Source organism: Lemur catta, chromosome 1 (genome assembly GCF_020740605.2).
Source record: "Lemur catta isolate mLemCat1 chromosome 1, mLemCat1.pri, whole genome shotgun sequence".
Lineage (NCBI taxonomy): Eukaryota > Metazoa > Chordata > Mammalia > Primates > Lemuridae > Lemur > Lemur catta.
In genome coordinates this window covers 139,733,275-139,757,493 of record NC_059128.1, presented here as the reverse complement: position 1 = coordinate 139,757,493, position 24,219 = coordinate 139,733,275, and the positions used below count along the sequence as shown (strand labels likewise).

General features: G+C 42.8%; 1 protein-coding gene and 1 pseudogene across 2 annotated transcripts in view; one reads left to right on the top strand and one right to left on the bottom strand.

Moving 5' to 3' along the window:
• DHTKD1 (dehydrogenase E1 and transketolase domain containing 1) overlaps positions 1–19,920 on the top strand; it is a 33,567-nt gene extending 13,647 nt beyond the window's left edge. Inside the window, exons 7-17 of one of the 2 annotated variants that reach the window (XM_045535929.1) lie at positions 3,111–3,309; positions 5,277–5,589; positions 6,782–6,866; positions 7,361–7,500; positions 9,793–9,943; positions 10,834–10,940; positions 13,541–13,705; positions 15,222–15,304; positions 15,652–15,821; positions 16,902–16,987; positions 17,840–19,920. In XM_045535929.1, the coding sequence (XP_045391885.1) occupies positions 3,111–3,309; positions 5,277–5,589; positions 6,782–6,866; positions 7,361–7,500; positions 9,793–9,943; positions 10,834–10,940; positions 13,541–13,705; positions 15,222–15,304; positions 15,652–15,821; positions 16,902–16,987; positions 17,840–17,941 (1,601 nt within the window). In that variant the 3' untranslated portion in view covers positions 17,942–19,920. The remainder of the gene's footprint in view (positions 1–3,110; positions 3,310–5,276; positions 5,590–6,781; positions 6,867–7,360; positions 7,501–9,792; positions 9,944–10,833; positions 10,941–13,540; positions 13,706–15,221; positions 15,305–15,651; positions 15,822–16,901; positions 16,988–17,839) is intronic. The other variant, XM_045535936.1, reaches the window with a different exon arrangement.
• LOC123626707 lies at positions 1,792–3,910 on the bottom strand (annotated as a pseudogene).
• Positions 19,921–24,219: the final 4,299 nt, after the last annotated feature.

Below are 24,219 nucleotides of genomic sequence, written 5' to 3'. Positions count from 1 at the left end.
TTGAGACAGTATCTTGCTCTGTGGCCCAGGCTAAAGTGTAGTGGCATCATCATAGCTCACAGCAACCTAAAACTCCTGGGCTCAAGCAATCCTCCGGCCTCAGCCTCCCAAGTAGCTGGGACTACAGGCACATGCCACCGTGCCCAGCTAATTTTTCTATTTTTAGTAGAGACAGGGTCTTGCTCTTGCTCAGGCTGGTCTTGAACTCCTGACTTCAAGTGATCCTCCCAGCTTGGCCTCCCAAAGTGCTAGGATTACAGGCATGAGCCACCGCACCCAACTACATTTTTAATTTTGGATCAGATGTGGTCAGTAGTCACCAACAGTGTTGCCAAGTTAACATTCCTCTTCAATGTTATCTTTAAATCCAGGGAAGTAGACAAGCATGGAGCTGAGAGTGAACCACCTCAAATTGCTTAAGTAATCAGATGAGCGATCTGGTAGAAGTCAGAGATCAACACGATTAGTACAACACTAGAGTAATTACATTTAGGATGTTCAAATTTGGGGTACTAAAGGTCTTAGTCCAAATGACTTAGTATATGATTATTTAAAATTTTTAAATCCAGAAATAAACATGGCTTCATTATTAATATCCTATATAGTCCATTACTAAATTATTTCCATTATCAAGTAGCACCCATTTATAAAGATGCATTCTTAACATTGTTTTGGTCAATTAGAATACAGCAGAAAAATTAACAGTTCAGAAATATGGAGCATACATTTTTGCTACATATTAAACTGTATGGTAATTATATCATATGTATAGGGTTCCGACTAACCTTTATTTACCTACAAATTTGTTTTGAAATAATTTTTACCAGTAACCTAGAAATTTGGACTATTTAAAATCAAATGGTTGCTATTTTTATATTCATGCAAAAAACTAATTTTAGAAGAAATATTGACTAAAGTGAAAATGTCAAATAAGTCCAATGGCAGATAAAAATATAGCAAAATTTTTAATGGATTGCTCATTTTCTACAGTAGTTGGTTTCAAACATATGTGCAAAATAAGCAACCTTAAACTGTGCTACAAGGAGACCAAATCATCTTAGAAATTAGTTTTGAAGTTCATTCTTAAATAGTACACTACATACTAGAATATGATCTAATTATTCTTTCAGTTGCTTACAGAAAAAATAGAACCACAGAATTATTCCAGTTATGTGGATTGAATTGTCTATTAACTAAATAAATAGGTTTAAATTTGGGCCAAGGTATAGCTATTTGACATAAGTGGTGCAGAAAGTTTAAAGTAATGTCTGGTTTCTTTATAAAGTATAGATATTATACTTTATGTCTGTGATTCAGAATGTGACGTTATAGCATGTATTGACAGTAGGTGTGTATGGCAGGGAGGCAGTATTTGGTCTGCTATCAAGGATAATAAAGAAGGAAAGAACAGATTATTTTCTTGAGAGGAGAAAAGAATATTAAATAGAAATGATATCAGGGAAAAGAACAGCCTGGTCCCAAAGTAAAAGGGTCATTAATATTATTCCTTATTTACACTTAAAAGCATTACCCCCTTTCATTAGGGCTAATGTAATACCACCTCATTCTTACTATGTATTATAATCATTATGATATATTAATACACATGTAAAAATGCAGACACTGCATGATGACTAAGCAATTTTGGGATAAATCCACAGACTAAGTCACAACATGCAGAAATCATATCTTAATTGCCCATTTATACCTGAACAAATTTTCATTAAGCATACTAGTAATTTTTCAAGTGATATAATAAAAAAGCTGGTTGCAGTATTTTATTGTCTTGCTAAATTACATTTGAGAACAAAGAAGCTAACTGCTTTACCTGTTTTAATACTACTAATATTCCAGATCATATTATAAGAACACAGGTATAGAAATTTAAAAGATCATATAAATTTCCCATGAGGAGACATTATGTAGTCTGTGTCTTTGCAAAACATTTTAACACTGCAAACGTGAGAAGTGTGAAGACTGGGCAGGGGAAAAGGTTTACTGCGGTGATGCTGGGGTACTTCTACCAAGGCCTCTTAGTGACGTCGATCAATTGGAGGTAGGAGTTTATCAATGAAGGTGCATCATGCCTTCGTAGGTTTTAAAGGTTACGTTGGTTGGATTTACCACTGTTTTTGGTTTTTCAGCAGTAAGAGAACCAAACCTCAGGGGAACTAAAGGGTCACAATCTCCACGGCGCTGGAGAATAGAAATATCTCTGTTAGCGCCACTGATAGGACCGTGACACAAAGCCAGCAGTGGAAGCCAGCGACTGAGTGTGGTGACACCTACCAGTTTCTGCTCGGTGACAAGAGCAATGTAGAAAAATAAAGCTCCTCCCTGAGAACATCCTCCCAAAATAATTCTGTGAGAAGGAATGCCTTTCTTCACCTTTGATCTAGTCAAGCCTTTATACTTTATGCTGCATGTTTAATTCCAAGTTCATCCTCCTGTGCATCTGGTGGAAGCCCAGTGATATCAAACCAAGAAGGCATAGCCACGTTCATGTTTAACGTAACAGGCATAACTGGCGCACGTTGATGTGTGAACTTCTGATACCTGCAGAGGCTTCTGTCCATCCATGTCTGGTATCCCCCAATCCATGCGGGGAAATCCCCGCAGCAGTGGCCTTCCGGGTGGCAGGCAGGACGGCGGGCAGCAGAGCAGACGTGATATTGCTGCACATACGTCAGCTCGGTAGACAGCGCAAGCGGAGGGACTTTAGAGAAAATTTATCTTTTTCTAGGATGCATCCTTTAATGACCCTTTTAGCTCGGGAAGAAAGATAATAGTAATAACAGTAACAAAATAAATATTAATTATTATGTACAGGCACTGTTAAGCACGAACACTTTATATGCATTAATTCATTTAACCTCTACAGTGTCACTAAGAAGTAAAGTTATTCCAGTTTTACAGATAAGCAGACAGAGATAATAACCTTACCAAAGTCACACAATAAGTCATGGAGTTGGAACTTGATGGCTGGACTCCAAAGCTTGGGTTCTTACCAACCACACCAATCTCCCTGCAGACTGGGCAGCAAGACTTGGGGAAGGCTAGTATCATCCTGGGTTAAGTGTCCTGCTTCACCGTGGTCTTTCCTACTTCAGGCAAGCTCGTGGGCTGTGCCATCATCCATGTCAACGGAGACAGCCCAGAGGAAGTGGTCCGTGCAACACGACTGGCTTTCGAATACCAGCGCCGATTCCGCAAGGATGTGATTGTTGATTTGTTCTGCTACAGGCAGTGGGGCCACAATGAGCTGGACGAGCCTTTCTTCACCAACCCACTCATGTACAAAATCATCAGGTACAATTGCAAACCTTCCTTTGACATACCTGCTCTACCCTGGAGTACCTAAATTATTAATTTTAATAGACACTCCCAGGTAGGATGACCAACTTCCCCGGTTTGCCTAGGACGTGAAACTGTCAGTGCTAAAGCTGGGACAGCTCTGGGCAAACTGGGATGGTCGCCCCATGGGTCCCAGGAGAGGACCCCATATTCTTCACACTCTACGTTTCCTCGTTGCACAGAGAAAGGGCAACTTGACAACTCAGCAGATGGGAAGGCTGCAGAGGAGGACTTGGGCAGAGCCTTGCCCAAAGCTTCTTAGTGTGGTGTTGGCAGGATCAGAAATAGAACCTCTATGATTCACTTCCACAAACCACAGATGTAGACCTGCTTTTTGCCTGGGCTAGAGGTAACACAAGGGATTTTGACAAATGTTCAGAACTGCACCGTCCAGTGTGGAAGCCACTAGCTGTAAGTGGCTGTTGAGCACTTGAAATGCGGCTGGTCCTGACTGATGTGCTGTCAGGGTGATGAGCACACCAGGTTTCCAAGACTTGGTGTGTAAAATATAGACATGCATATGAGATATCCCACTAATTTTTATATTGATTAGGTATTGAAATGACAATTTATTTTTTTGTTTTTATTTTATTTTTTTTTGAGACAGAGTCTCGCTCTGTTGCCCGGGCTAGAGTGCTGTGGCGTTAGCCTAGCTCACAGCAACCTCAGACTCCTGGGCTTAAGCGATCCTACTGCCTCAGCCTCCCGAGTAGCTGGGACTACAGGCATGCGCCACCATGCCCAGCTATTTTTTTTTCTATATATTTTTAGTTGTCCAGCTAATTTCTTTCTATTTTTAATAGAGACGGGGTCTCACTCTTGCTCAGGCTGGTCTCGAACTCCTGACCTCAAGCAATCCACCCGCCTTGGCCTCCCAGAGTGCTAGGATTACAGGTGTGAGCCACTGCGCCCAGCTTTTTTTACCTTTTCTAATGTGACTGCCAAAAATGTTTTAATTACACATGTGTATTGCATTTTATTTTTGTTGGACAGTGCTGATTCAGAAGATTAATGTGACGGAGTAGGAACACATTACTTTGCAATTTCTTTTCTAGATACTAGAAAGTAAAATAGGTGCCGCCCTTTATTTTCTCAGAGATATAAACCAAAGCAAAGGAATAACCTTCAAGTTACAGGCTGCCCTAGGAAGAAGTAATCTGCGTTTTCTGCTTAGCTCTGAATTTAGCAGCTGAACGAGTCAATGAGGCTCAGGGCCCCATTTTGTAAAAAAAAATCTATCCTGCTCACCTCTCACTTTTGTCAGGATTAAATATGACAATATAGGGGAACAGCCTTTATACTTTAAAGTATTATGCAAATGTAGAGTGGTACTAGTGTTGTTGTAATAACCACGTACTGGCTGTTGTAGTTCAAGGATGGTTAGAGCAACCTGAACCAGATGCCAACAACCTGGGGTTCCATCTTTTCTGAAATGAAGAAGGTGCTAATTGGATAGACAGTGTGGGTCAGTCTTGGAAATAAGTGTCAGGATTTCCCAATTCATAGGAAAATGCTACTATTTCCACCTGGATGTAGACAAACGTTTATAAATATAAATGTGTTTTCTCTTGCTTGCCTGGAAGAGGCTGTTACTCGTGAGTGTGCCTTTATTAATTTATTTAATCTATTGTTATTTATTTATTTATTTATTTATTTTTAATGCCTATCACTTCAAAATTTTTTTTAATTAACTTATTGAGGTACCAGTCACATAATGTAAAATCGACTATTCTAAAATGGACAATTCAGTGGCATTTATTACATTCACAATGTTGTGCAACCACCATCTCTACCTAGTTCCAAAACATTTCTGTATGCCTTTTTATGGTGATGACACTCCATAATCTCTTTGACAATGACTGTCTCTTGGATTTTTACAGATCAGATTGATTTTTTTTTTTTTTCCCATCTTGCTTGGACAGAGCCCGAAAGAGCATCCCAGACACATACGCAGAGCACCTTATTGCCAGTGGACTCATGGCCCAGGAGGAGGTGTCTGAAATAAAATCCTCCTACTACGCCAAGTTAAATGACCACTTAACCAACGTGGCCCACTACAGCCCCCCTGCCACCAACCTGCAGGCCCACTGGCGGGGCCTGGTTCAGCCAGAACCGCGAGTCACCACCTGGAACACAGGTGTGCCCCTTGACCTCCTGCGGTTTATTGGTGTAAAGTCTGTGGCGGTGCCAGAGGAGCTCCAGGTGCACAGTCACCTCCTAAAGATGTATGTTAAGGTGGGGAGCGCTGACAACACCTGTTACTGCTTTTCCTCCTTGCTCAACAAAGGAATCCATGTTGGTCCGGTCTTTTTGGTTGGCTGATTTATTTGACAAATATTTATTGTATGTCATTAGGCTCTGGGGACTGATCCTAGTGTGGTTTGATACTGATGGTCAATTAATAGTCAATCAGATTTTCTCAAATTTTATTTCTCCTCCATGTATTTATGTATGTTTAATACATTACGTGTACATGGAATACATGCACATTATTAAAAATACAAAAATACAGGAAAGTCTGTTTGGATTTTTCCAACCAGTAAGCAGAAAACACTTTAATTCTTTTAGGTGGCTTAAATAAACAAAATGCAACACATATACCCCAAAAGTAACCGTGTAGACCCTTAAACATGCTAAAGTTTTACATATTGTTTTATGTTAGATATAGGATGACACACCATGCTGGCTTGCCTGGGTCTTAGGGGTTTTCTAGAACATGAGACTTTCAGTGCTAACACCAGGAGAGCGAAGAGTTAAAGGTCTTTGTCTTCCTTAAGCTCGGATGAAGGAACTTGGTCTTCTGCATTTTATTATTTATTTTTTAATTTTAGTTATTGAATGATAGAGTCTCACTCTGTTGCCCTGGCTAGAATGCAGTGGTATCATCATAGCTCACTGTAGCCTCAAACTCCTGGGCTTAATGCATCTTTCTGCCTCAGCCTCTAGAGTAGCTTGCTCTTGCTGAGGCTGGTCTCAAACTCCTTAGCTCAAATAATCCTCCTGCCTCGGCCTCCCAGAGTGATAGGATTATAGGCATGAGCCACTGTGCCCAGCCCCCTCAGCATTATTTTAAAATGCTAATTTTGTTTTTAAGTTTTTACAATAGGTATAGAGACTATTGTACAATAAGCTATGTACTAATCACCCAGCCTAAGAAATAGGATGTTATAAATCCTGTCCCCACATCCACTCCCTAATTCCGTCTCCTCAAGTCTCTGTGGAGGTATCCACTAACCTGAAGTGCGTGTTGGTTTTGCCTGTTTTAAAACTATCTGTAATTGCTATCATACTCCAATGTAGCTGTCTGCACTCTTCATTTTTATTCAACATTATGTTTTTGACACTTATGTTTGTTGCATTAAATTTTTTCAACTTAGTGTGATAGGGGCTCTCAAAGTTTCTTTTTTCCTTCCCCTAAATTTTACAGTCTAGGATGGAGAAAATGACGGAGGGGACAAAGTTGGACTGGGCCACAGCCGAAGCTCTTGCCTTGGGCTCCTTACTTGCTCAAGGTGAGAACTTTCTATCTAGCTGCGCAGTGGGTAGAGAATGCTTTAAACGATGTTTGCTACCTGTGACCTCTGCAGGTTTTTGAATTACAACTACCTCCTGGCGTTTGCATTGGCTAGAGAGGTTCTGGAACATGTTAAATTAGCTTTTTTACCTGACAGTATTACTTAATCACAGTACAAGTCATGTTGACAACCTTTATCAGGGTATAGACTATAGGACACTAATACCTGGCAAGCAAAGGGCTCAGTTCTGGATGCACTGGAGATTTTTCTCTAAAAATTGTAGGGCAAGTGATGACTCTCCATTCTTACACTATCTCACCTTGACTATAGACTTTTGAATCTAGGACAATGTATTTTAATAACGAGACTATGTTATCCTAAAGAGAATTCTCAGGATTAATGTGATATATAAGAATTCAGAGTCATAATGTCTTATTATTCGGTTATTCACCGGAATCTGGATTTTTTTTTTTCTTTCTTGGTTGCTGAAGGTTTTAATGTCCGTCTGAGTGGCCAAGACGTTGGCCGTGGAACTTTTAGCCAAAGGCATGCAATGCTGGTTTGCCAGGAGACGGATGACACCTACCTCCCTCTGAACCACATGGACCCTGATCAGAAGGGGTTTCTAGAGGTAGGATGTTACAGCAGCAGTTGTAAAATCCAGGTGCTGATGGTGACAGCTCCAGGATTCTTAAAACAACTAGAAACAGATGTTGGCAACTTTGGGTTCGATACTTTTTGAAATAAAGTGGTGCTGAGCGGGCAGACGATGTAGGTCTGTAAATTTGGAATGGAAGTAACAGAGTCAAGAGTAGCCTGGAGCTTTGTGACTCTGGCGACTTGTGTGTAGCCACGTAAATGTCAAATGGATGTGCATTTTGTCAGTTCAAAATGGACGTGACAATCTGCAATTTGCTGTGATTCGTTAAAATTAGTGAAAGATGTGGATAATAAGCCATGTTTCTTGCCTACTTTAAACAAAAAAACTAACTTGCTTGCCGGGCGTGGTGGCTCACGCCTGTAATCCTAGCACTCTGGGAGGAGGCTCAGGCGGGTGGATCATTTGAGCTCAGGAGTTCGAGACCAGCCTGAGCAAGCGCGAGATCCCGTCTCTACTAAAAAAATATAAAAAGAAATTAGCTGGACAGCTAAACATATATATAGAAAAAATTAGCTGGGCATGGTGGCGCATGCCTGTAGTCCCAGCTACTCAGGAGGCTGAGGCAGTAGGATTGCTTGAGCCCAGGAGTTTGAGGTTGCTGTGAGCTAGGCTGACGCCACGGCACTCACTCTAGCCTGGGCAACAAAGCGAGAGTCTGGCTCAAAAACAAACAAACTTGCTTCCTCCAGGTTCCCTTGTTCCCTAAGCTGAGTGGCTTGATGCGTACACACGCACAGCCGTGCATCCCGGGGTGCCGGTCTCTGTGCTCCTCTCTTTAGTGTCTTCAGGGCCAGGGCCTTTTCCTTTCTGTCTCTCAGCAGTTACTGTAGGGCCTCGGACATGGTGTTTATGAAAATAACTTACTCTTGAAGGTAAGTTGGCAGGCATGTAATCTTCCTGCTCTAGCCATTTGCTGGAAAATATGCTCTTGAGTTCACTGATGACTCGATAGGAGATTCCCTTGACAAAGGTCAGATTCCAGGAAGGTTATTTAACGGACATGGAGCTCATCTTTCCTTTCAGTGAGTCTAACATCCTCCTCTGGATCCATTCAGAGGGATGAACTAGTTATGAAAATGTTTACTATTCCCCCTACCTCAAAGGACGCTTTCACAGAATTGTGATTTGAGACTTACTATCCATTTTGAACGCTGCTATTTTAAAAGCCCCGATTAAATGCCTTGTACCTGTTATGAGGACGCTGTCAAAGATTTCAGTTATTATCTAACACCATGTCCTTTATATGAAGACCCTGGGAGAAGCTCCTGCCTGCTCTTGGTGTTAAGAGGAGCTGCAGCCTCCTGAGCAGCGGTTTGCTTTCATTGTCTGCACTGAATTGTGTCACTGACCAGGGTTTCCTTGTCAGTGATGGCTTTTAGGAGGGGAAAGGGGCAGAGGCCGAGGCCGCCTCCATGATAAGTGAGGGTGTGTCTTTCCCCACACTCCGTTCCATGTCTCAATTGTTGTCTTCTGTCCCTCCACTTAAAATGTATACTATTATGTTGTACATTATATACATTTATAACTTACTTTTTGCATGCTTTTGGAATAAATCAAAATATTAAAAGATTCAAGAAAATAAGGTATTTATAAAATAAGTGTACACAAAGTACAGTAGGCACAAAGGAGAAGGGGCAACTACATCGGCCTGGGGAAGGCAGGGAGTGCTTGGGGGAAGCAGCCAAATCCGAGCTCGGACTTGAAGGATGTTAGGGGTTGTGTAGTCTGATAAATGTGGGGCAAACATGCTAGATGGACACAGGGTACATGTAAAAGCTGTGAAGTGAGAGAACCCAACATGCTCAGGGAACTACAAATGGCTTCATTGGAATGGGTGTGCAGATTACATGGTGAGAGAGGAAGGGGGGGGGCCGGGCGGGGAGAGGGGTGCTGGACTCTTTCTAAGCAACCAGCTCTCATGGGAACTAGCAGAGCAGAACTCACTCACCCCACCGCCCACCCCAGGGAGCTCATCAATCTTTTCAGAAGGGATCTGCCCCCGTGGCCCAGATACTTCCCATTAGGCCCCACCTCCGACACTGGGAATCAAATTTGAGCATGAGGTTTGGAGGGTTCAAACAAACCATATTCAAATATGGTAGTCTCCTTCCCCAAAGGAACGTGGGTAGGAATGAAAGCAAAGCTTCCCTCTGCACCCCTCCTCCCTTGGAGAGGTTTGTACAGACGTGACGCTCTGCCTTTGCTGGCTGGGGTCAGATGTCCCCTTGCATGACGGCGTTTGGTCCTCTTCCTTGGGATTAGGTCAGCAACAGCCCCCTGTCAGAAGAGGCCGTGCTGGGATTTGAATACGGAATGAGCATTGAAAGCCCAAAGCTGCTGCCCCTCTGGGAGGCTCAGTTTGGTGATTTCTTCAATGGCGCCCAGATCGTCTTTGACACGTTCATCTCCGGAGGTTGGTGTTCGCGCATGGGTGGGTAATGGACGCACGGCCCCAGCTTCACGGGGACACACGAATGAAAAGGGGCCACTGCTGCTTATGACACTCATGGGTGCCGCGGTCCCTCCAGGCAGTTGGGGGTCACCCTGTTATCCACCGAGGCTGGCAGCTGTCAGTGTAACGAGCTCCTAGGAAGAGCATCTCGGTTCTTGTCAGCAGGAGGGCGGGTTCCTCTCAGCGACTATGGCCCGGAGTCAGCGCGGGGCCTTGAAAACCTGTCCCCCTTGATCCAGGCACGTTCAAGTGTTACAAAGCAGTACCTGCTTCCCGTTAAAACTTGGAATCTATGAAGTCAAAGTCAAAGTCTTTCTCCAGACCCTCAATCCCATTTTCTGGAGGTGCCCACTATTAGGTTTTGAATATATATGCCTCAAATCTTTCCTGTAGTTGTATCTTTCTGTAACATTTTAGTTGTGAGGAGGTGAAGTCCCAGAGGAGACTGGACTTTTGACATGTCCAGAGACTGTTCTACAGCGTCCACTGCCCTCTTTTCGAGGACAGTGGCCCGTGTCATCAGCTGGGCTATGAGGAAGGTGGGAGCTGCCCATTCTTCTCAGAGCTGGGCCTGCCATGAAATCAGAGTGGCATGTGCTGGCCAGGAAGCCGGGCATTCACCTCTGAGTTTGTCTTCCACTTGCTGAAGCCCAGGACACGTGGCATTGTAGCTTTTCACCCAGCCGAATGGACATTTCCCCCTAAATGTGGTCTAAGAGTGCTAGAAAGTACATGTAGGGAAAATGGTTTGGGGGGCCCGGCAGCAGACGAACATTGGTTTCACCATCCGAGTCATGTCGACTGTGTTCCTGCATCAGAGAGTTCTCACTCCCCACATCCTGCTTTTCCAGGGGAGGCCAAGTGGCTCCTACAGAGTGGCATCGTCATTCTTCTCCCACATGGCTACGACGGGGCGGGACCGGACCACTCATCTTGTCGCATAGAGCGTTTCTTGCAGGTATGTTGAATGGCTTCTAGAGTCCAAGAAACACTGTCCTGCTTCCCAGGCCATAGCTTCGTGCCCACTTTAAACTATCAGACATCACAGGGCTTGAATGAGACAGATTCGATGCAATGTCAGCATTCCTTGGAAACATAATGCTTCGGGTATCATGGATTTATGGCAATTAAAGTGGTTCCTGCGTGGACAGGCTCTGTGGTTCTCATACCAGGCTGCGCATCATAATCCCTGAGGGAACTTTATTTTTTATTTATTTATTTATTTTTTATTTTGAGGCAGAGTCTTGCTCTGTTGCGTCAGCCTAGCTCACTGCAGCCTCAAACTCTTAGGCTCAAGTGATCCTCCTCCCTCAGCCTCCCGAGTGAGTAGCTGGCACTATAGGCACGCACCACCATGCCTGGCTTATTTTTTCTGTTTTTAGTAGAGATGGGGTCTCACTCTTGCTCAGGCTGGTCTTGAACTCCTGAGCTCGATCCTCCCGCCTCGGCCTCCCAGAGTGCTAGGATTACAGGTGTGAACCGCCGCACCCGGCCTGTATTTTTACGTTAAAAAACTATTTTTTTCAAGTAACGGTGGTATTTTTATTAAATGATTCGTGGTCATCAAAACATTGTAAATATCCTCCCAGACACAGCCATTGTTATTATTTGGAAAGAATCATTACAAATGTCTCTTAATATTATTCCCTTATAGTTTATCATGAAAACTTTCAAATGTACAGAACAGTTCAAAAAAATTTGCAGTGGGCCGGGCATGGTGGCTCACGCCTATAATCCTAGCCCTCTGGGAGGCCGAAGCGGGTGGATCGCTTGAGGTCAGGAGTTCCAGACCAGCCTGAGTGAGACCCCATCTCTACTAAAAATAGAAATAAATTATCTGGCCAACTAAAATATATATATAGAAAAAATTAGCTGGGCATGGTGGTGCATGCCTGTAGTCTCAGCGACTCGGGAGGCTGAGGCAGGAGGATTGCTTGAGCCCAGGAGTTTGAGGTTGCTGTGAGCTAGGCTGATGCCACGGCACTCACTCTAGCCCAGGCAACAAAGTGAGACTCTGTCTCAAAAAGAAATAAAATAAAATAATAATAATAATTTGCAGTGAACATTCATTTACTGACCCCATAGAATCCACTATTAATATTGTGTTATATTTGTTTTATCACATATCCATCCATCATTCTTTTATCCAGCAATCCATCCTATTTTTTGATCCATTTCAAAGTAAATGGAGATACCAGTACACATCACCCTAAGTATAATACTTCAATATGCACTTCATTAATGATTTTGGCATATAGGCAGATAAAGTGTATAAATAGATGATAGATTAGTAGGTAGATAGAACAATAGATATATGGATAATTATATTGGTAAATATGACACAAAAATAAATTTATCAAAATGAGATTACGGGGCTGGGCAAGGTGGCTCATGCCTGTAATCCCACCACTTTGGGAGGCCAAGGTGAGAGGATCACTGAGGCCAAGAGTTTGAGACCAGCCTGGGCAACATAGTGAGACCCCATCTTTACAAAAAATAAAAAAAATTAGGCAGGTGTGGTGGAATGTGCCTATAGTCCCAGCTACTTGGGAGGCTGAGGCAGGAGCATTTCTTAAGCTCAGGAGTTTGAGGTTGCAGTGAGCTATGATGACACCACTGCACTTCAGCTTGGGTGACAGAGTGAGACCATGTCTCAAAAAAAAAAAAAGTCTGATATATGAAATTTCAAGGTATACAGAGATGAATTAGGGGTTGGAGCAGCAGTTGGGTATGGGCTGCAGTTTTTGGAGCCTGAGGCTGGCAGTGGGAGGGAGAACTTCTGGGCTGAGGGGTCTTCTTGCCAAATCCTGCTCTCTCTCTTCTGAGATTCAATAACTAATCCCATCCAAGGGCCCACTCCCCTCCGTCAGGGTGTGTGTTAGTTTCAGGGGCTTCTGTTGGTGCCCTGAGGTGTGTAGGGACTTCTATTCTAGGAGATTTTGCCTGTGGTTTTCACCAGGGGTGCTTGTTCCCTCCCCCTCTCCAAGTTGGGGGCATTAGTAAGAAGTGTCAGGATTCTGTCAACTCATTTTCCCTCTGTTGCTTCCAGAGTAGGATTAGGAGCTGTGCCTCAGCTTTCCGTTCGACCAGGACCTTCTGAGATTTTGTTTCTTTCTTTTATAAATCCTAACTGCTAGACTCTGTGGGACCGAGATTTAATTTCCTTGCTCTCAACTTTTCAGCCTTGTTTATTAGCTGCTTTTGGTTTTGTTTTTGTCTTAAAACACATACACATACAAACTATAATTTTTTTTTATTTCATTAGGAGAGTGAGATTCTGACAGTGCATCCTCCCATCTTAACCCCATGAGAATGAGAATCGGTATTTTTACGAGTCCGTTTCCAGATCATTCTTGCAGTCAGCTGTGTTAGGTGACACAGATTGGGTCAATGGTGAACTCCCCTTTGGTTAACACTTCACAGTTCATAAATATGCCTTCTGGTATTTTTCTATGATGGAGAGAAATGTCTTTTACTCATTGAGGATGCTCGAGTTTCCCTTTGGCTACCATGTTGTCATTGTGACTGAGACAGATGATCTTCCCGTTTCCCTCCCAGATGTGTGACAGCAGAGAGGAGGGGGTGGACGGAGACACTGTGAACATGTTCGTGGTTCACCCCACGACTCCCGCGCAGTATTTCCACCTGCTCAGAAGACAGATGGTCCGGAACTTCAGGAAGCCCCTCATTGTCGCTTCTCCAAAGATGTTACTCAGGCTCCCCGTAAGTGGAAAGACCTGGCTTGTCAACCTTTCTCTGCCTGTCTTTCTTTGCACTCCATTTTTCTCTACTTTCTATCTCTAATTATATTTCTAAATTACAGAAACATCTTTAGAGTTTTAATTGACTTTGCCGCTTCTACTTTTTCTTTAACCTTTTAATACTACCTGGAAATATAGGTAGCTTTTTGTTGCCATTGGAACCAAAGAAAGGGATAGCAGATATTGTCACACCGGTATCCCAGTCTGAGCAGAAATAACATTTTAGAAAAAGTTTTAAATTCCAAATAGTCTAAATGCAACTATGTTGGTAGTAGCAAGTTGGGGAATTTAAGATATTTTCATGAAAATAAATGGTATTATTTATGGTCATTTATTAAGATTTTTTCCATTAAATGATTTGTCACAGGTAGACTCCTATTTTAATAAACATAAATATTGTAACAATACAGCTTATTGCTACAGTTTGTACTAAGGGTACATTTCCTCTTCGTTTACTTATTTAAGTTTTAAGTGCACAATGTATTTTCAAATCAGAAAAATATGCTAGTTCAAATTCATATGAGAGTTTTAATTAGGACTAGCATTAAAAAATTTAATGTATTTAGCTGCAACTGCTGAGATGAAGTAAGACATTTAGAATTTGGCTGTTCAAGAATATCTTGTGCTGCTCCCAGAGGTTTCAGAGTCTATCTTTGGGACTGAGGGGTGCTGAAGAATGCTGCAGGTGATTTTGCTGCCACCTGTTGTTGTTTTCAGCCGTTCCTCGCATTGGGAGGGGTGTAGGGAAGGACTCATTCTCAGGGCCAGCACTTTCATGGCCCTAGAGTCAGCGAGTGCCTCCTTAGACTTGTATTGGAGGTGCCTTACTTCACTCATCCTATCCCAGCTGTAGTCAATATCCAGGACTTCCCATGGTCCCCGCGGTGGCAGTGGTCCCTTTGTGGTGGTCTCCCGATTCCCTCTCACGCAGTGTCCTGTGAACAACCTTATGCATTTGGAGGTGGCCTCATGAGTCTCTGCAACAAGTATTTGTTTAAATTGAGCTAGTTAATCAGATTTCTTTTCTTCATAGAAATAAACCCGTATCGTTCCTAGTTGTACTGACTGAACGGGTTTCACTTACAAATGATAGTCAAAAAAAAATGTATGAAACAGAAATAATTGCCCTAGCTTAGCTGTTTTGATTTGCAATATAAATTCTATAAAATGTTTCCAATTCCAAGAAATTGAAGCCTATTTTTTATTGACAATAAAGTTGTGTCATCAAACTGAAATTTTATGATTCTTAAAATTTTGTGGCACTGGACAAAAGGCAATCTCATGTAACCTCAGAAACATAATTTTACTCTGAAGCATACAGAACTGGTATTTTCTGGAGAGATGCTGTGTCCATTAGCACCTGCGTTTATGTGCAGGGTGAGGCTAGAATTTTGACACTCCTTTGGTGAACACCCCTTAGCAGTGGAAGCCTCAGCTCTTCCCACTGTTGCTAGATGTGCGGCCCCTTCTCCCTCTAGGCAGCTGTGTCAGCGCTCCAGGAAATGGCACCGGGAACGACATTCAAGCCGGTTATCGGCGATTCATCTGTGGATCCAAAAAAGTAACGTGATGTGAATCCTCTGCCTTCATACTCTGTGGTAGAAATTTAATCTGTGGGAAAATTAGTTCACGTTCAGGAATCCAAAGTGACCGAAATCTCCTTTCTCCGGACAGAAGTCCTTTAAGTCGGTGGCGTGGGAGCTACAGTGTGCATGGAAGAGTGAATGTCAGAGGCGTGTGTCGCTAAAGAAGGGTCGCCAGGGCATAGCGTGTGACCGAGTCCAGCCCCAGAGCCCCCCACTGCTTCCTTAGCGAGGCATTTCAACCTGATCGTCTCCTCTTTCTTCTGATACAATTCTTCCTTTAATGATTTCTCCCCTACCCCACTGCCCGCGTTCTCCCCGACAGTGTTAAGACCCTCGTGTTCTGCTCTGGCAAACATTTCTACGCCCTGGCAAAGCAGAGGGAATCTCTGGGGGCCAAGAAGCACGACTTTGCCATCATCCGAATAGAGGAACTCTGCCCTTTCCCACTGGATTCTTTACAGCAAGAGATGAGCAAGTACAAACACGTTAAAGGTAAGGCCTTGTCCTTGTTAGGGTCCTCTGGTTTTCAGACACCCAAAACCCACTCAAACTCTTTCAGATGAAAAGACGTGGCGGGGCCATGGGAGATACTAGAAAATTAAATCTCTTAGAAGCTGAGGGTACAAAAAAAATACAACTAGAGCCAGTGTCACCACAGCCTCTCTTGGTGTCCCCAGTCTGATATTCTTTCATCTAAAACCACTGATGTCTTGAGAGTTTGGGGGATTTTAATGCTATACCATCATTTATGAGAAATACAGTATAATTCTAAAAGACAAGCCTTTCAACAAATGCGGCTGGAGGCTGGAATATTGGATGTCTATATGCACCTTATATAGAAATTAACTCAAAATTGGTCATAAACCTGAATGTAAAATGTAAAACTATAAAACTTCTAGAAGAAAACAGGAGAAAAATCTTTGTGACCTTAGGCAAAGAGTTCTTAGATATGACACCAAAAGCACATTCCATAAAAAGTTGGACTTTATCAAAATGAAAAACTTTCACATCGTGAAAGGCATTATAAGGAAAATAAAAAGGAAAGCCACAAACTGGGAGAAAAATATTTGCAAACACATATCTGACAAAGGACTATCTAGAATATTTAAAGAACTCTCAAAACTCAACAGCAAGGCTGGGCATGGTGGCACGAATGTAGTCCCAGCTATTTGGGAGGCTGAGGCAAGAGGATCACGTGAGCCCAGGATTCCAAGTCTGCAGTGAGCTATGGTGACACCACCGGACTCCACCCAGGGCTACAGAGCAAGACCCTGTTTCTAAAAAACAAAACAACAAACTGATGAAATCAACATGCTGGTGAGGATGCAGAGCAACTGGAAGGAACCCTCAACACAAAGCCCATTTTATAATAAAGTGTTGAATATCTCATAGAACTATACTGAAAGTGAAAAACAGAATGGTTGTATGGGTACTCAAAGCATGGTTTCTACTGAACGAGTATTGCTTTCACACCACCGTAAAGTCAAAAAAGTGTAGGCTGAACCATCAGAGATTGGGGATAGTATGTATGTATTTATTGAATATATAAACTGAAATGAGTATCTTCTATAGATATTATTTGGAGTCAGGAGGAACCTCAGAACATGGGTCCATGGTCTTTTGTTTCTCCAAGGTTTGAAAAGCAACTGGCCTGCAAGGTAATAGCTCTTTCTCTCTTGTGGTGTTTGTGTGTGTGTGTGTTTATGGAGCTGTGTATACGTACATATTAATATCACATTTTAAAAAAGGGTTTATACTCAAAAAAAGTAAAAGCTGGCTGGGCAAGGTGGCTTACGCCTATAATCCCAGCATTTTGGGAGGGTGATGAGGGAGGATTGCTTGAGGCCAGGAGTTCAAGACCGGCCTGAGCAAGAGCGAGACCCTATCTCTACAAAAAAATAAAATAAAATAATTATCTGGGTGTAGTGGTATGAGCTTATAGTCTAAACTACTCGAGAGGCTGACACAGGCATATTGCTTGAGCCCAGAAATTTGAGGTTACAGTGAGCTACGATCATACCACAGCACTCAAACCTGGGTGATAGAGTGAGAACCTGTCTCTAAAAAAAAAAAAAAGAAAGAAAAGGAAAATCAATGAGAAGAGCAATTGCACTTGTGTTTGTCTTCCTATTCTGTTTGATTAAAATGCAGTTCACAGGGGAGGGGCAAAAAAACAAACAAAAAAACGCAATTCACTCATTTGATACTAGTTTGCTAGGCTCAAATCATTTTTACATGTAAATAGTTCTAACTAAGTAAACTCTATAGCTAAAACCAACTGATAGTTACTTATGAATAGGACAAATTCAAGAACTCGTCTCACCTTATCATGCCTGGAATTTAGTTAGTTGTTAGCAGTGACATAGATTTCCCTCCAACCTATTCCGTGTAACTTATTTTTCCAGAGAGGATTTGTGGTTAAGCTAAGAGAAGTGCATGCCCCTTCTTGATGAAACTAAGCTCTGATCTAGTCAAAATGTCATTTTGTTTCTTCTCTGCTGCAATGACAGCTCCGCCTCGTGAGCCGTCCCCCTTTGCCGGTACCTGCAGTGGGAATTGGCACAGTTCACCTGCAGCAGCATGAAGATGTCCTCACCAAGACCTTTGCTTGATGACAACTTTTGGAGAAATAACTACTTCCTTTTAAGAAAACTATTATAAAAGGAAAGGCCCGCTTCGTCTATTCTCTTCCTTTCCACTGGGTGACATGAAAAGACTGGCTGCTTCTAAGATATACAGTGAATGCGAACAATTTAATCTGGATTAGTTGAAATAATCAGGGGAATAGATTATAAATACATGAATGCAACCAGTAAATTTATCCTTGAAATTTTGGTAGTGTTATGGTTTGATGAAATCTGAGCGAGTTGGAGAACTACGTCATTATCTAGATGATTTCAGACTCTAACTAACCATACATGACCACAAAAAGTTCTTTAGCCTGAATTTACAGCTACATGTAGATGACCTCAACACTGCCTCTTGATTGGTTTGATGCATGTCACTTTCATTAATTTTTCCCTTCTTTCAAAGTCCTGTGATTAATAATATTTTATTCCATGTCATCTCTGGTGCTGCTTTCCGGCCACTGTACAAAATGTTTCACCAAACACTAGCAAAACTAGATTATGATTATTCCTGATTTATGTTCTTCAAAGTAGTAGTTTTACCCTAAAATCTAGGTGCTATTAAATACAAATCTCTGGGTGTATGATCTTCTAGCACTGTATTTAGCTGTAACGAAATTGATTTGTGATCTATTTTGCTGTAGTATCTCTCTCTCTTTTTTCCAAATTGTTCTTGCAGTGTGATACCTTAACTGTGTTTAACCCATTTGGGTGTCTGATATGGGGATTTCAGCCTCTGGTTAATCAATCTTGCCTCTACAAGGTTGCCCTTGTCCCTGCTACAGTATGATGTTTGTTTATGGTATTTAAAGAGCACTTTAACAGAAGGTCCTTCCCAATGCCAGGTGCTTGGGGATTTCTTAGAGGTCACCAACCACCTTCCTCAGTCTGAAATTAAACCTAGTACTGGAAGCATCACTAAACAGCTAACTACGCAGCCCCACTGTACTCAGTGCTGTAGAATGGAGCCTCTACCATCTACTGTTCTCATGCCATTTAACCACTATTCCCAGAAGTGCCGGGGGAATGAACTGGAACAAGCCCATGCCCTCTTCAGTTTTACCAGCAACTGATCAAGTCTTTCAGAATCCCTGTTCATATGGGTTGTTCTGGTCACAGCAGATTTATGACTCACATCTTAAATGTGTGCTTTAGTGTATTGATTTAACATTTCCGTGGCACTCACATCCCTTTTCTTCCCATATACCTCAACGCGTTCTTCCTGTGTCTAACTGTATAAATCATGTAATTTAGCACCACTCATGTAAGTCAGGATAATTACAAAGGGCTATTTAATGAGAAAAGTTATCAATGTTGTATATTTAACTAGAAAAAAATAAAAGCACAGTATTATTTTTTTTCTCAGGTCTCTTGGTTTCTTGAATCAAAAGTCTAAGCACAAAATGAGATGGAAGAATAGGTCTTTTTTTTTTTTTTTTAAGTTTAGATCTCCCCAGATTTCTCTCTACATTTACACCCCACAACTCTATGATTTCTTGTTACATATTCTCCAACTTGAGCCATGAAATGTGTCTTCTGTTACCTTAACTCTCTTACTCTCAATCACTACTGCAACCTGGGTCAGCATTTTTAATTACCCAGCAGGAAGGGACCGTTTGAAGAATTCCAAGTCAAATACTCATTACGTTATTTTACTTTAATCCTCTTAAAAATTTAGCAATGTGATATCTGTATCCCATTTATATCTATGCATATCATATTGCATCTATGCCAATTTCATGTTCAGTGAAGAATAGAACTAAAATTGGGTATCAATGAGTGGAAATATTAGCAGCCATGGAAAAATTTTAATTTTGTCTAAAAGGACACATTATCTTTAATAAAATAAAATTTTTCTTGTAAGAACATTTTGCTCAGTTTTCCATATACATGTTATTTGGGAAAAATAGTCTGAAGTGCAGACTTATTTAGTCTGACTGTATTACCTTTGAAGCTTTATTACTTTTAAAAATTCCTTGACTGACAATAGAAACAGTATCCCTTTTGCAAAATTGAGGAAATATGGAAGGAATTCACAGATTAAGAATAAGACTTTTGCGTCTTGAGTTTCCAAAAGCTTCACCTACATTTTCCTTGAATGTACTTGAGTATTTGGTTTTCATCTTCAGCTTCTCATAGGGTCCAGGCTTAAACTATTGTATTTTGGGGAAATTTGGACAAAATATTTAAATCTTCAATATTTATTACACACTGTTATACAAATAAACAACTCCTAAATTACTGTGTAGAAATAGTAACCTTTTGTCATGTTTTACTTAAATCTGATACAGCAAAGTCTAAAGCAGACTCATTTCCCCACTGCTGATTGCAAAATCAGTTAATTTTAGGAAACTTTGATTAAATTTGTATTACCTTAGTGTTGTTTCCCTGTGTCTTCTCTGACACATATGGAGAACCAGCCATAGTTGAACCAAAACAAGAAAGAGTGGAATGGTATTTCATCAACCAATATTTTATTGGACACCTCCCTCGTCCATATATGGCATTGTTGTGGACCTCAAAAATATATAGAAGTAAAACATGAAATAAGTTGCCCTCTGTCCTCAATGGTGTAAACAATCTATTTAGGAAAACAAAGCATTTTACATGTATAGAAATGTTCTTGTACATGCTAAAACAACATGAAAGGTCAAGGTACGGTGATATTCCTGATAGCTGTAGATTAGGCGGCATATTGTGATTAGACAAGGAAAAGTCCCGCATAGCAGTAGAATGGTTGAAGAGTAATTCACAAAAGTTATCCCGAGTGTCAAAGCTCATTCCCAGGCCATTATTGAGATATGGCACTATCTCGGAAATGGGCAGTACAGAGAGACATAAATTTTTTTCTCATATTATTTATCTGAGATTCTAATTTTATTAGAATGTTTTCAAACAATGTTAGGTTGAAACAAATGAGAAAGGATCATAATTTGTAGATTTGTTTCCTGTATATGTTAGAATATGATTATCTGTTTAAACAATTATTAAATATTAACTCTAAAAAAAATTTATTGTGTCCATTCCTGCAGATTTAAGAACCTCTTAAAAATGAGAAAAAGATGTTAAATGAATATGAAAATAGAGACTTCAGTTTTCATGGAGGTTTCATGGAGGTTTAAAAATCAGTCAATTTGAAACAGATGTTCAGAAGAATAATCTAAAACATAAGGTTATTACCTTTATTACCAGTTTAGGAACTCACAAAATCGCTTAATTTTTGAAAATATAAATATCTCAATGCTTTCAGCAGTGAAATAAAGATTTCTATTGAATTGTATGGACTTGATACTAATGAAAAGGATAGATTTTTAACGTATTATTTGTCTAAAATGGGGCATACTGCTGATTCTTTTATGTGTGGAGCCCCGGCCCGTGAGCTAACACCAAGCTACACCATTGCATGACCACAAACCACTGGTACCGAACTGCCGAGGAGCCTGCAGCAGCGAAGTCCCAGCACCCCGATGCTCGGGCGCCCTCTGCCCGGCCTGGGAGGATCGTGCTCCCCCACGCCCTCTCCCCGCCTCCTGGCCAGCCCAGCCGGGCTCAAGGCTCCCATTACCTGCTCAGCTCGTCGCTGTCATCCAAGCCGTTTTTCCCGAGTAAGATGTGCTTCATTTTCGCTGCTTTCCCCGCTGCTGGCAGCTCTGTGGCCTTTCCCAAGATCTCTGTCCCAGACGTGGTGCCAGGGCTGTGAGTGGACGCTGTCACCATCCTCGCCCCGAGCCGGCCCCATCCTCCACCGGCGGCGCAGGGGCGCTAGGGCGACTCCTCGGTGCTCTCGAAGCCAAAGTCTTTATGGTAGAGGCCGTGGGGCTTCGGAGACGCCTGGGCTCCCCTGGCTTGTCACATCCTCTGGACCCCAACGCTAGTAAGACAACAGGGTCTGACCAAAGCCTCCGACGAGGGAACATCGGTTTCCCGCCTGTCGGACCAGTAACGGCGGCCAGGCGACTCCGGTGAACACAGTGCGGGGGCGGGGGCAGAAATTCGGGGTCCTGCTGCGCATGCGCGAAGGCCCAGGGACCCTGCCCTAAGAAATTCTCCGCAGCCCGCGCTGCCGCGCTGCGCCCCTGACGCTGGTGGGGCTCTCCAGGCTGCCTCAGTGGTACCCAGTGCGCCGCCTGCCCCGCCTGCCAGGGCCGCCTGCCAGCACCGCCTAGGCCGCGCGGAGCGGACCACTAGCGCTAAGCACCTCGCGGACGGACACCGGGACGGGGCCGAGCGCCTCGCGCACGGACACCTGGGACGGGGCCGAGCGCCTCGCGCAAGGACACCTGGGACGGGGCTGTGCGCCCCGCGAACACACACCTGGGACGGGGCCGAGTGGAGAGCTATGATTTTGTAAGGTACTCTGAAATATTAGGTGTATCAACTTTATAGTTGGTTATATTCTGAGAGAAGTGAAGGATTTCACTTATGTCCAATAGAAAAGCAAACTATTTACAATCTATTGCAGATTATTACTTTTGGATTATAAAATTCTAAAGTATCAAAACCATTTTTCCCTGCATTAACAGTGTCATTGACATGTATTGTGTGCTCAATATTTGTTGAATGAATGAATAAACGGTTGAATAGATGAATGGTGATTTCTTTAGAAAAATGGATAGTTGGCCGGGTGCGGTGGCTCATGCCTGTAATCCTAGCCCTCTGGGAGGCCGAGGCGGGTGGATCGCTCGAGGTCAGGAGTTCGAGACCAGCCTGAACAAGAGCGAGACCCCGTCTCTACTAAAAATAGAAACAAATTATCTGGCCAACTAAAATATATATAGAAAAAATTAGCCAGGCATGGTGGTGCATGCCTGTAGTCCCAGCTACTCAGGAGGCTGAGGCAGGAGGATCGCTTGAGCCCAGGAGTTTGAGGTTGCTGTGAGCTAGGCTGATGCCACAGCACTCACTCTAGCCAGGGCAACAAAGTGACACTCTGTCTCAAAAAAAAAAAAGAAAAATGGATAGTTTATTGAAAGTAGGGTTCCAAAATTGCCTAGGTACAAGATCTTTTTATTTTAATAAACAGCATTTGCAATTTTCAGAAATAATTATAGTTAGAAATGGAATGATTACATGGATTCATCAGCTATCATATCACGTCTTGGGCCCAGCCCAGGCCCACTGGGGCTGCACACAGGCTTAGGGAGGGTATGGGTGGGCAGGGGGAGAGCAGCACATTTGCATGCAGGGCCCCTCTCTCTCCTCTGGGGCTGGAGGGTGGATAAGAGAGACCTGCAGCCTACCTGCCTCAGCAGAGCTCTGGGGTGTCTGCACCACGGCCTGGGCCCCACTCCTCCTCCTCATCCTCCTCCTTCACTGCACAGGTCAGGATGGTCCTCAGCATCCTGACCCCCCAGCTCACTGATAACACCTCCCAAACTCCCGCCAAGACTCTCCTACCCTCTTGTCCCTCCTCCAGGATGTAATGGTTGTCTGTGTTTGCAGGGTTCCTCTCCCAGCGTGTGCTGACTCCGCTGCCCTGTGCATCTGCCTTCACAGGAGCCTGGGCCAAGCTCACCTGCGCCATGAGCAGCGGGAACAGCAGCCGCACCACTGCGTGGCAGCAGCAGCAGCAGCAGCAGCAGCAGCAGCAGCAGCCGCTGCCAGGGGAGGCCCCTGGCTGTATGATGTGTATCAACAGTGATGGAAGCCATGGCAAGGGGGACAGGATCCCCAATCACTTCTCGGGCTCCAGCTCTGGGGCTGACCACTACCTAACCATCTCTAGCATCCAGTCTGAGGACAAATAGACTATATCTGTGCTGTGTCTCATAGCGCTAGTGTGTCACTTGGGTAAAGCACAGTGATTGAGATGCATGGGAAAGTGAGAGAGTTTTCTACTCTGCCTCCAGTGCTGCCACATGACTCCAAGACAGAGTGTCTGGTTTACAATCCTCAAAAATGTCGTGTTTTTTTTTTTTTTTTAATTTTGCAAAGAAAAGCCAGAAGCATTGATTCCTGTGAAGAATTCCCTGGGCACCAGGTTGCTGGGTCAAGCTTCTATAGAAGGCACAGGTCTGTAGTCATGATCATGTCACCCCCTGCTGGTCTTTACTTGTCACTGCAAGAGGGATTCAAACACTGGGACTCAGACATACGCCTCCTGTCTCACGAGGTTCATTTTAATGACCGTCCTAGAAGGTAAGTTTACTTGTGACTTAAGAATTTTTGGTATTCTATAAACATACTAGAAAGCTAAGTCTAGACAAATAGAGCTATAACTAATGAAAATTTGTACATAATGGGAGAGAAAGTTTTAAACCCTT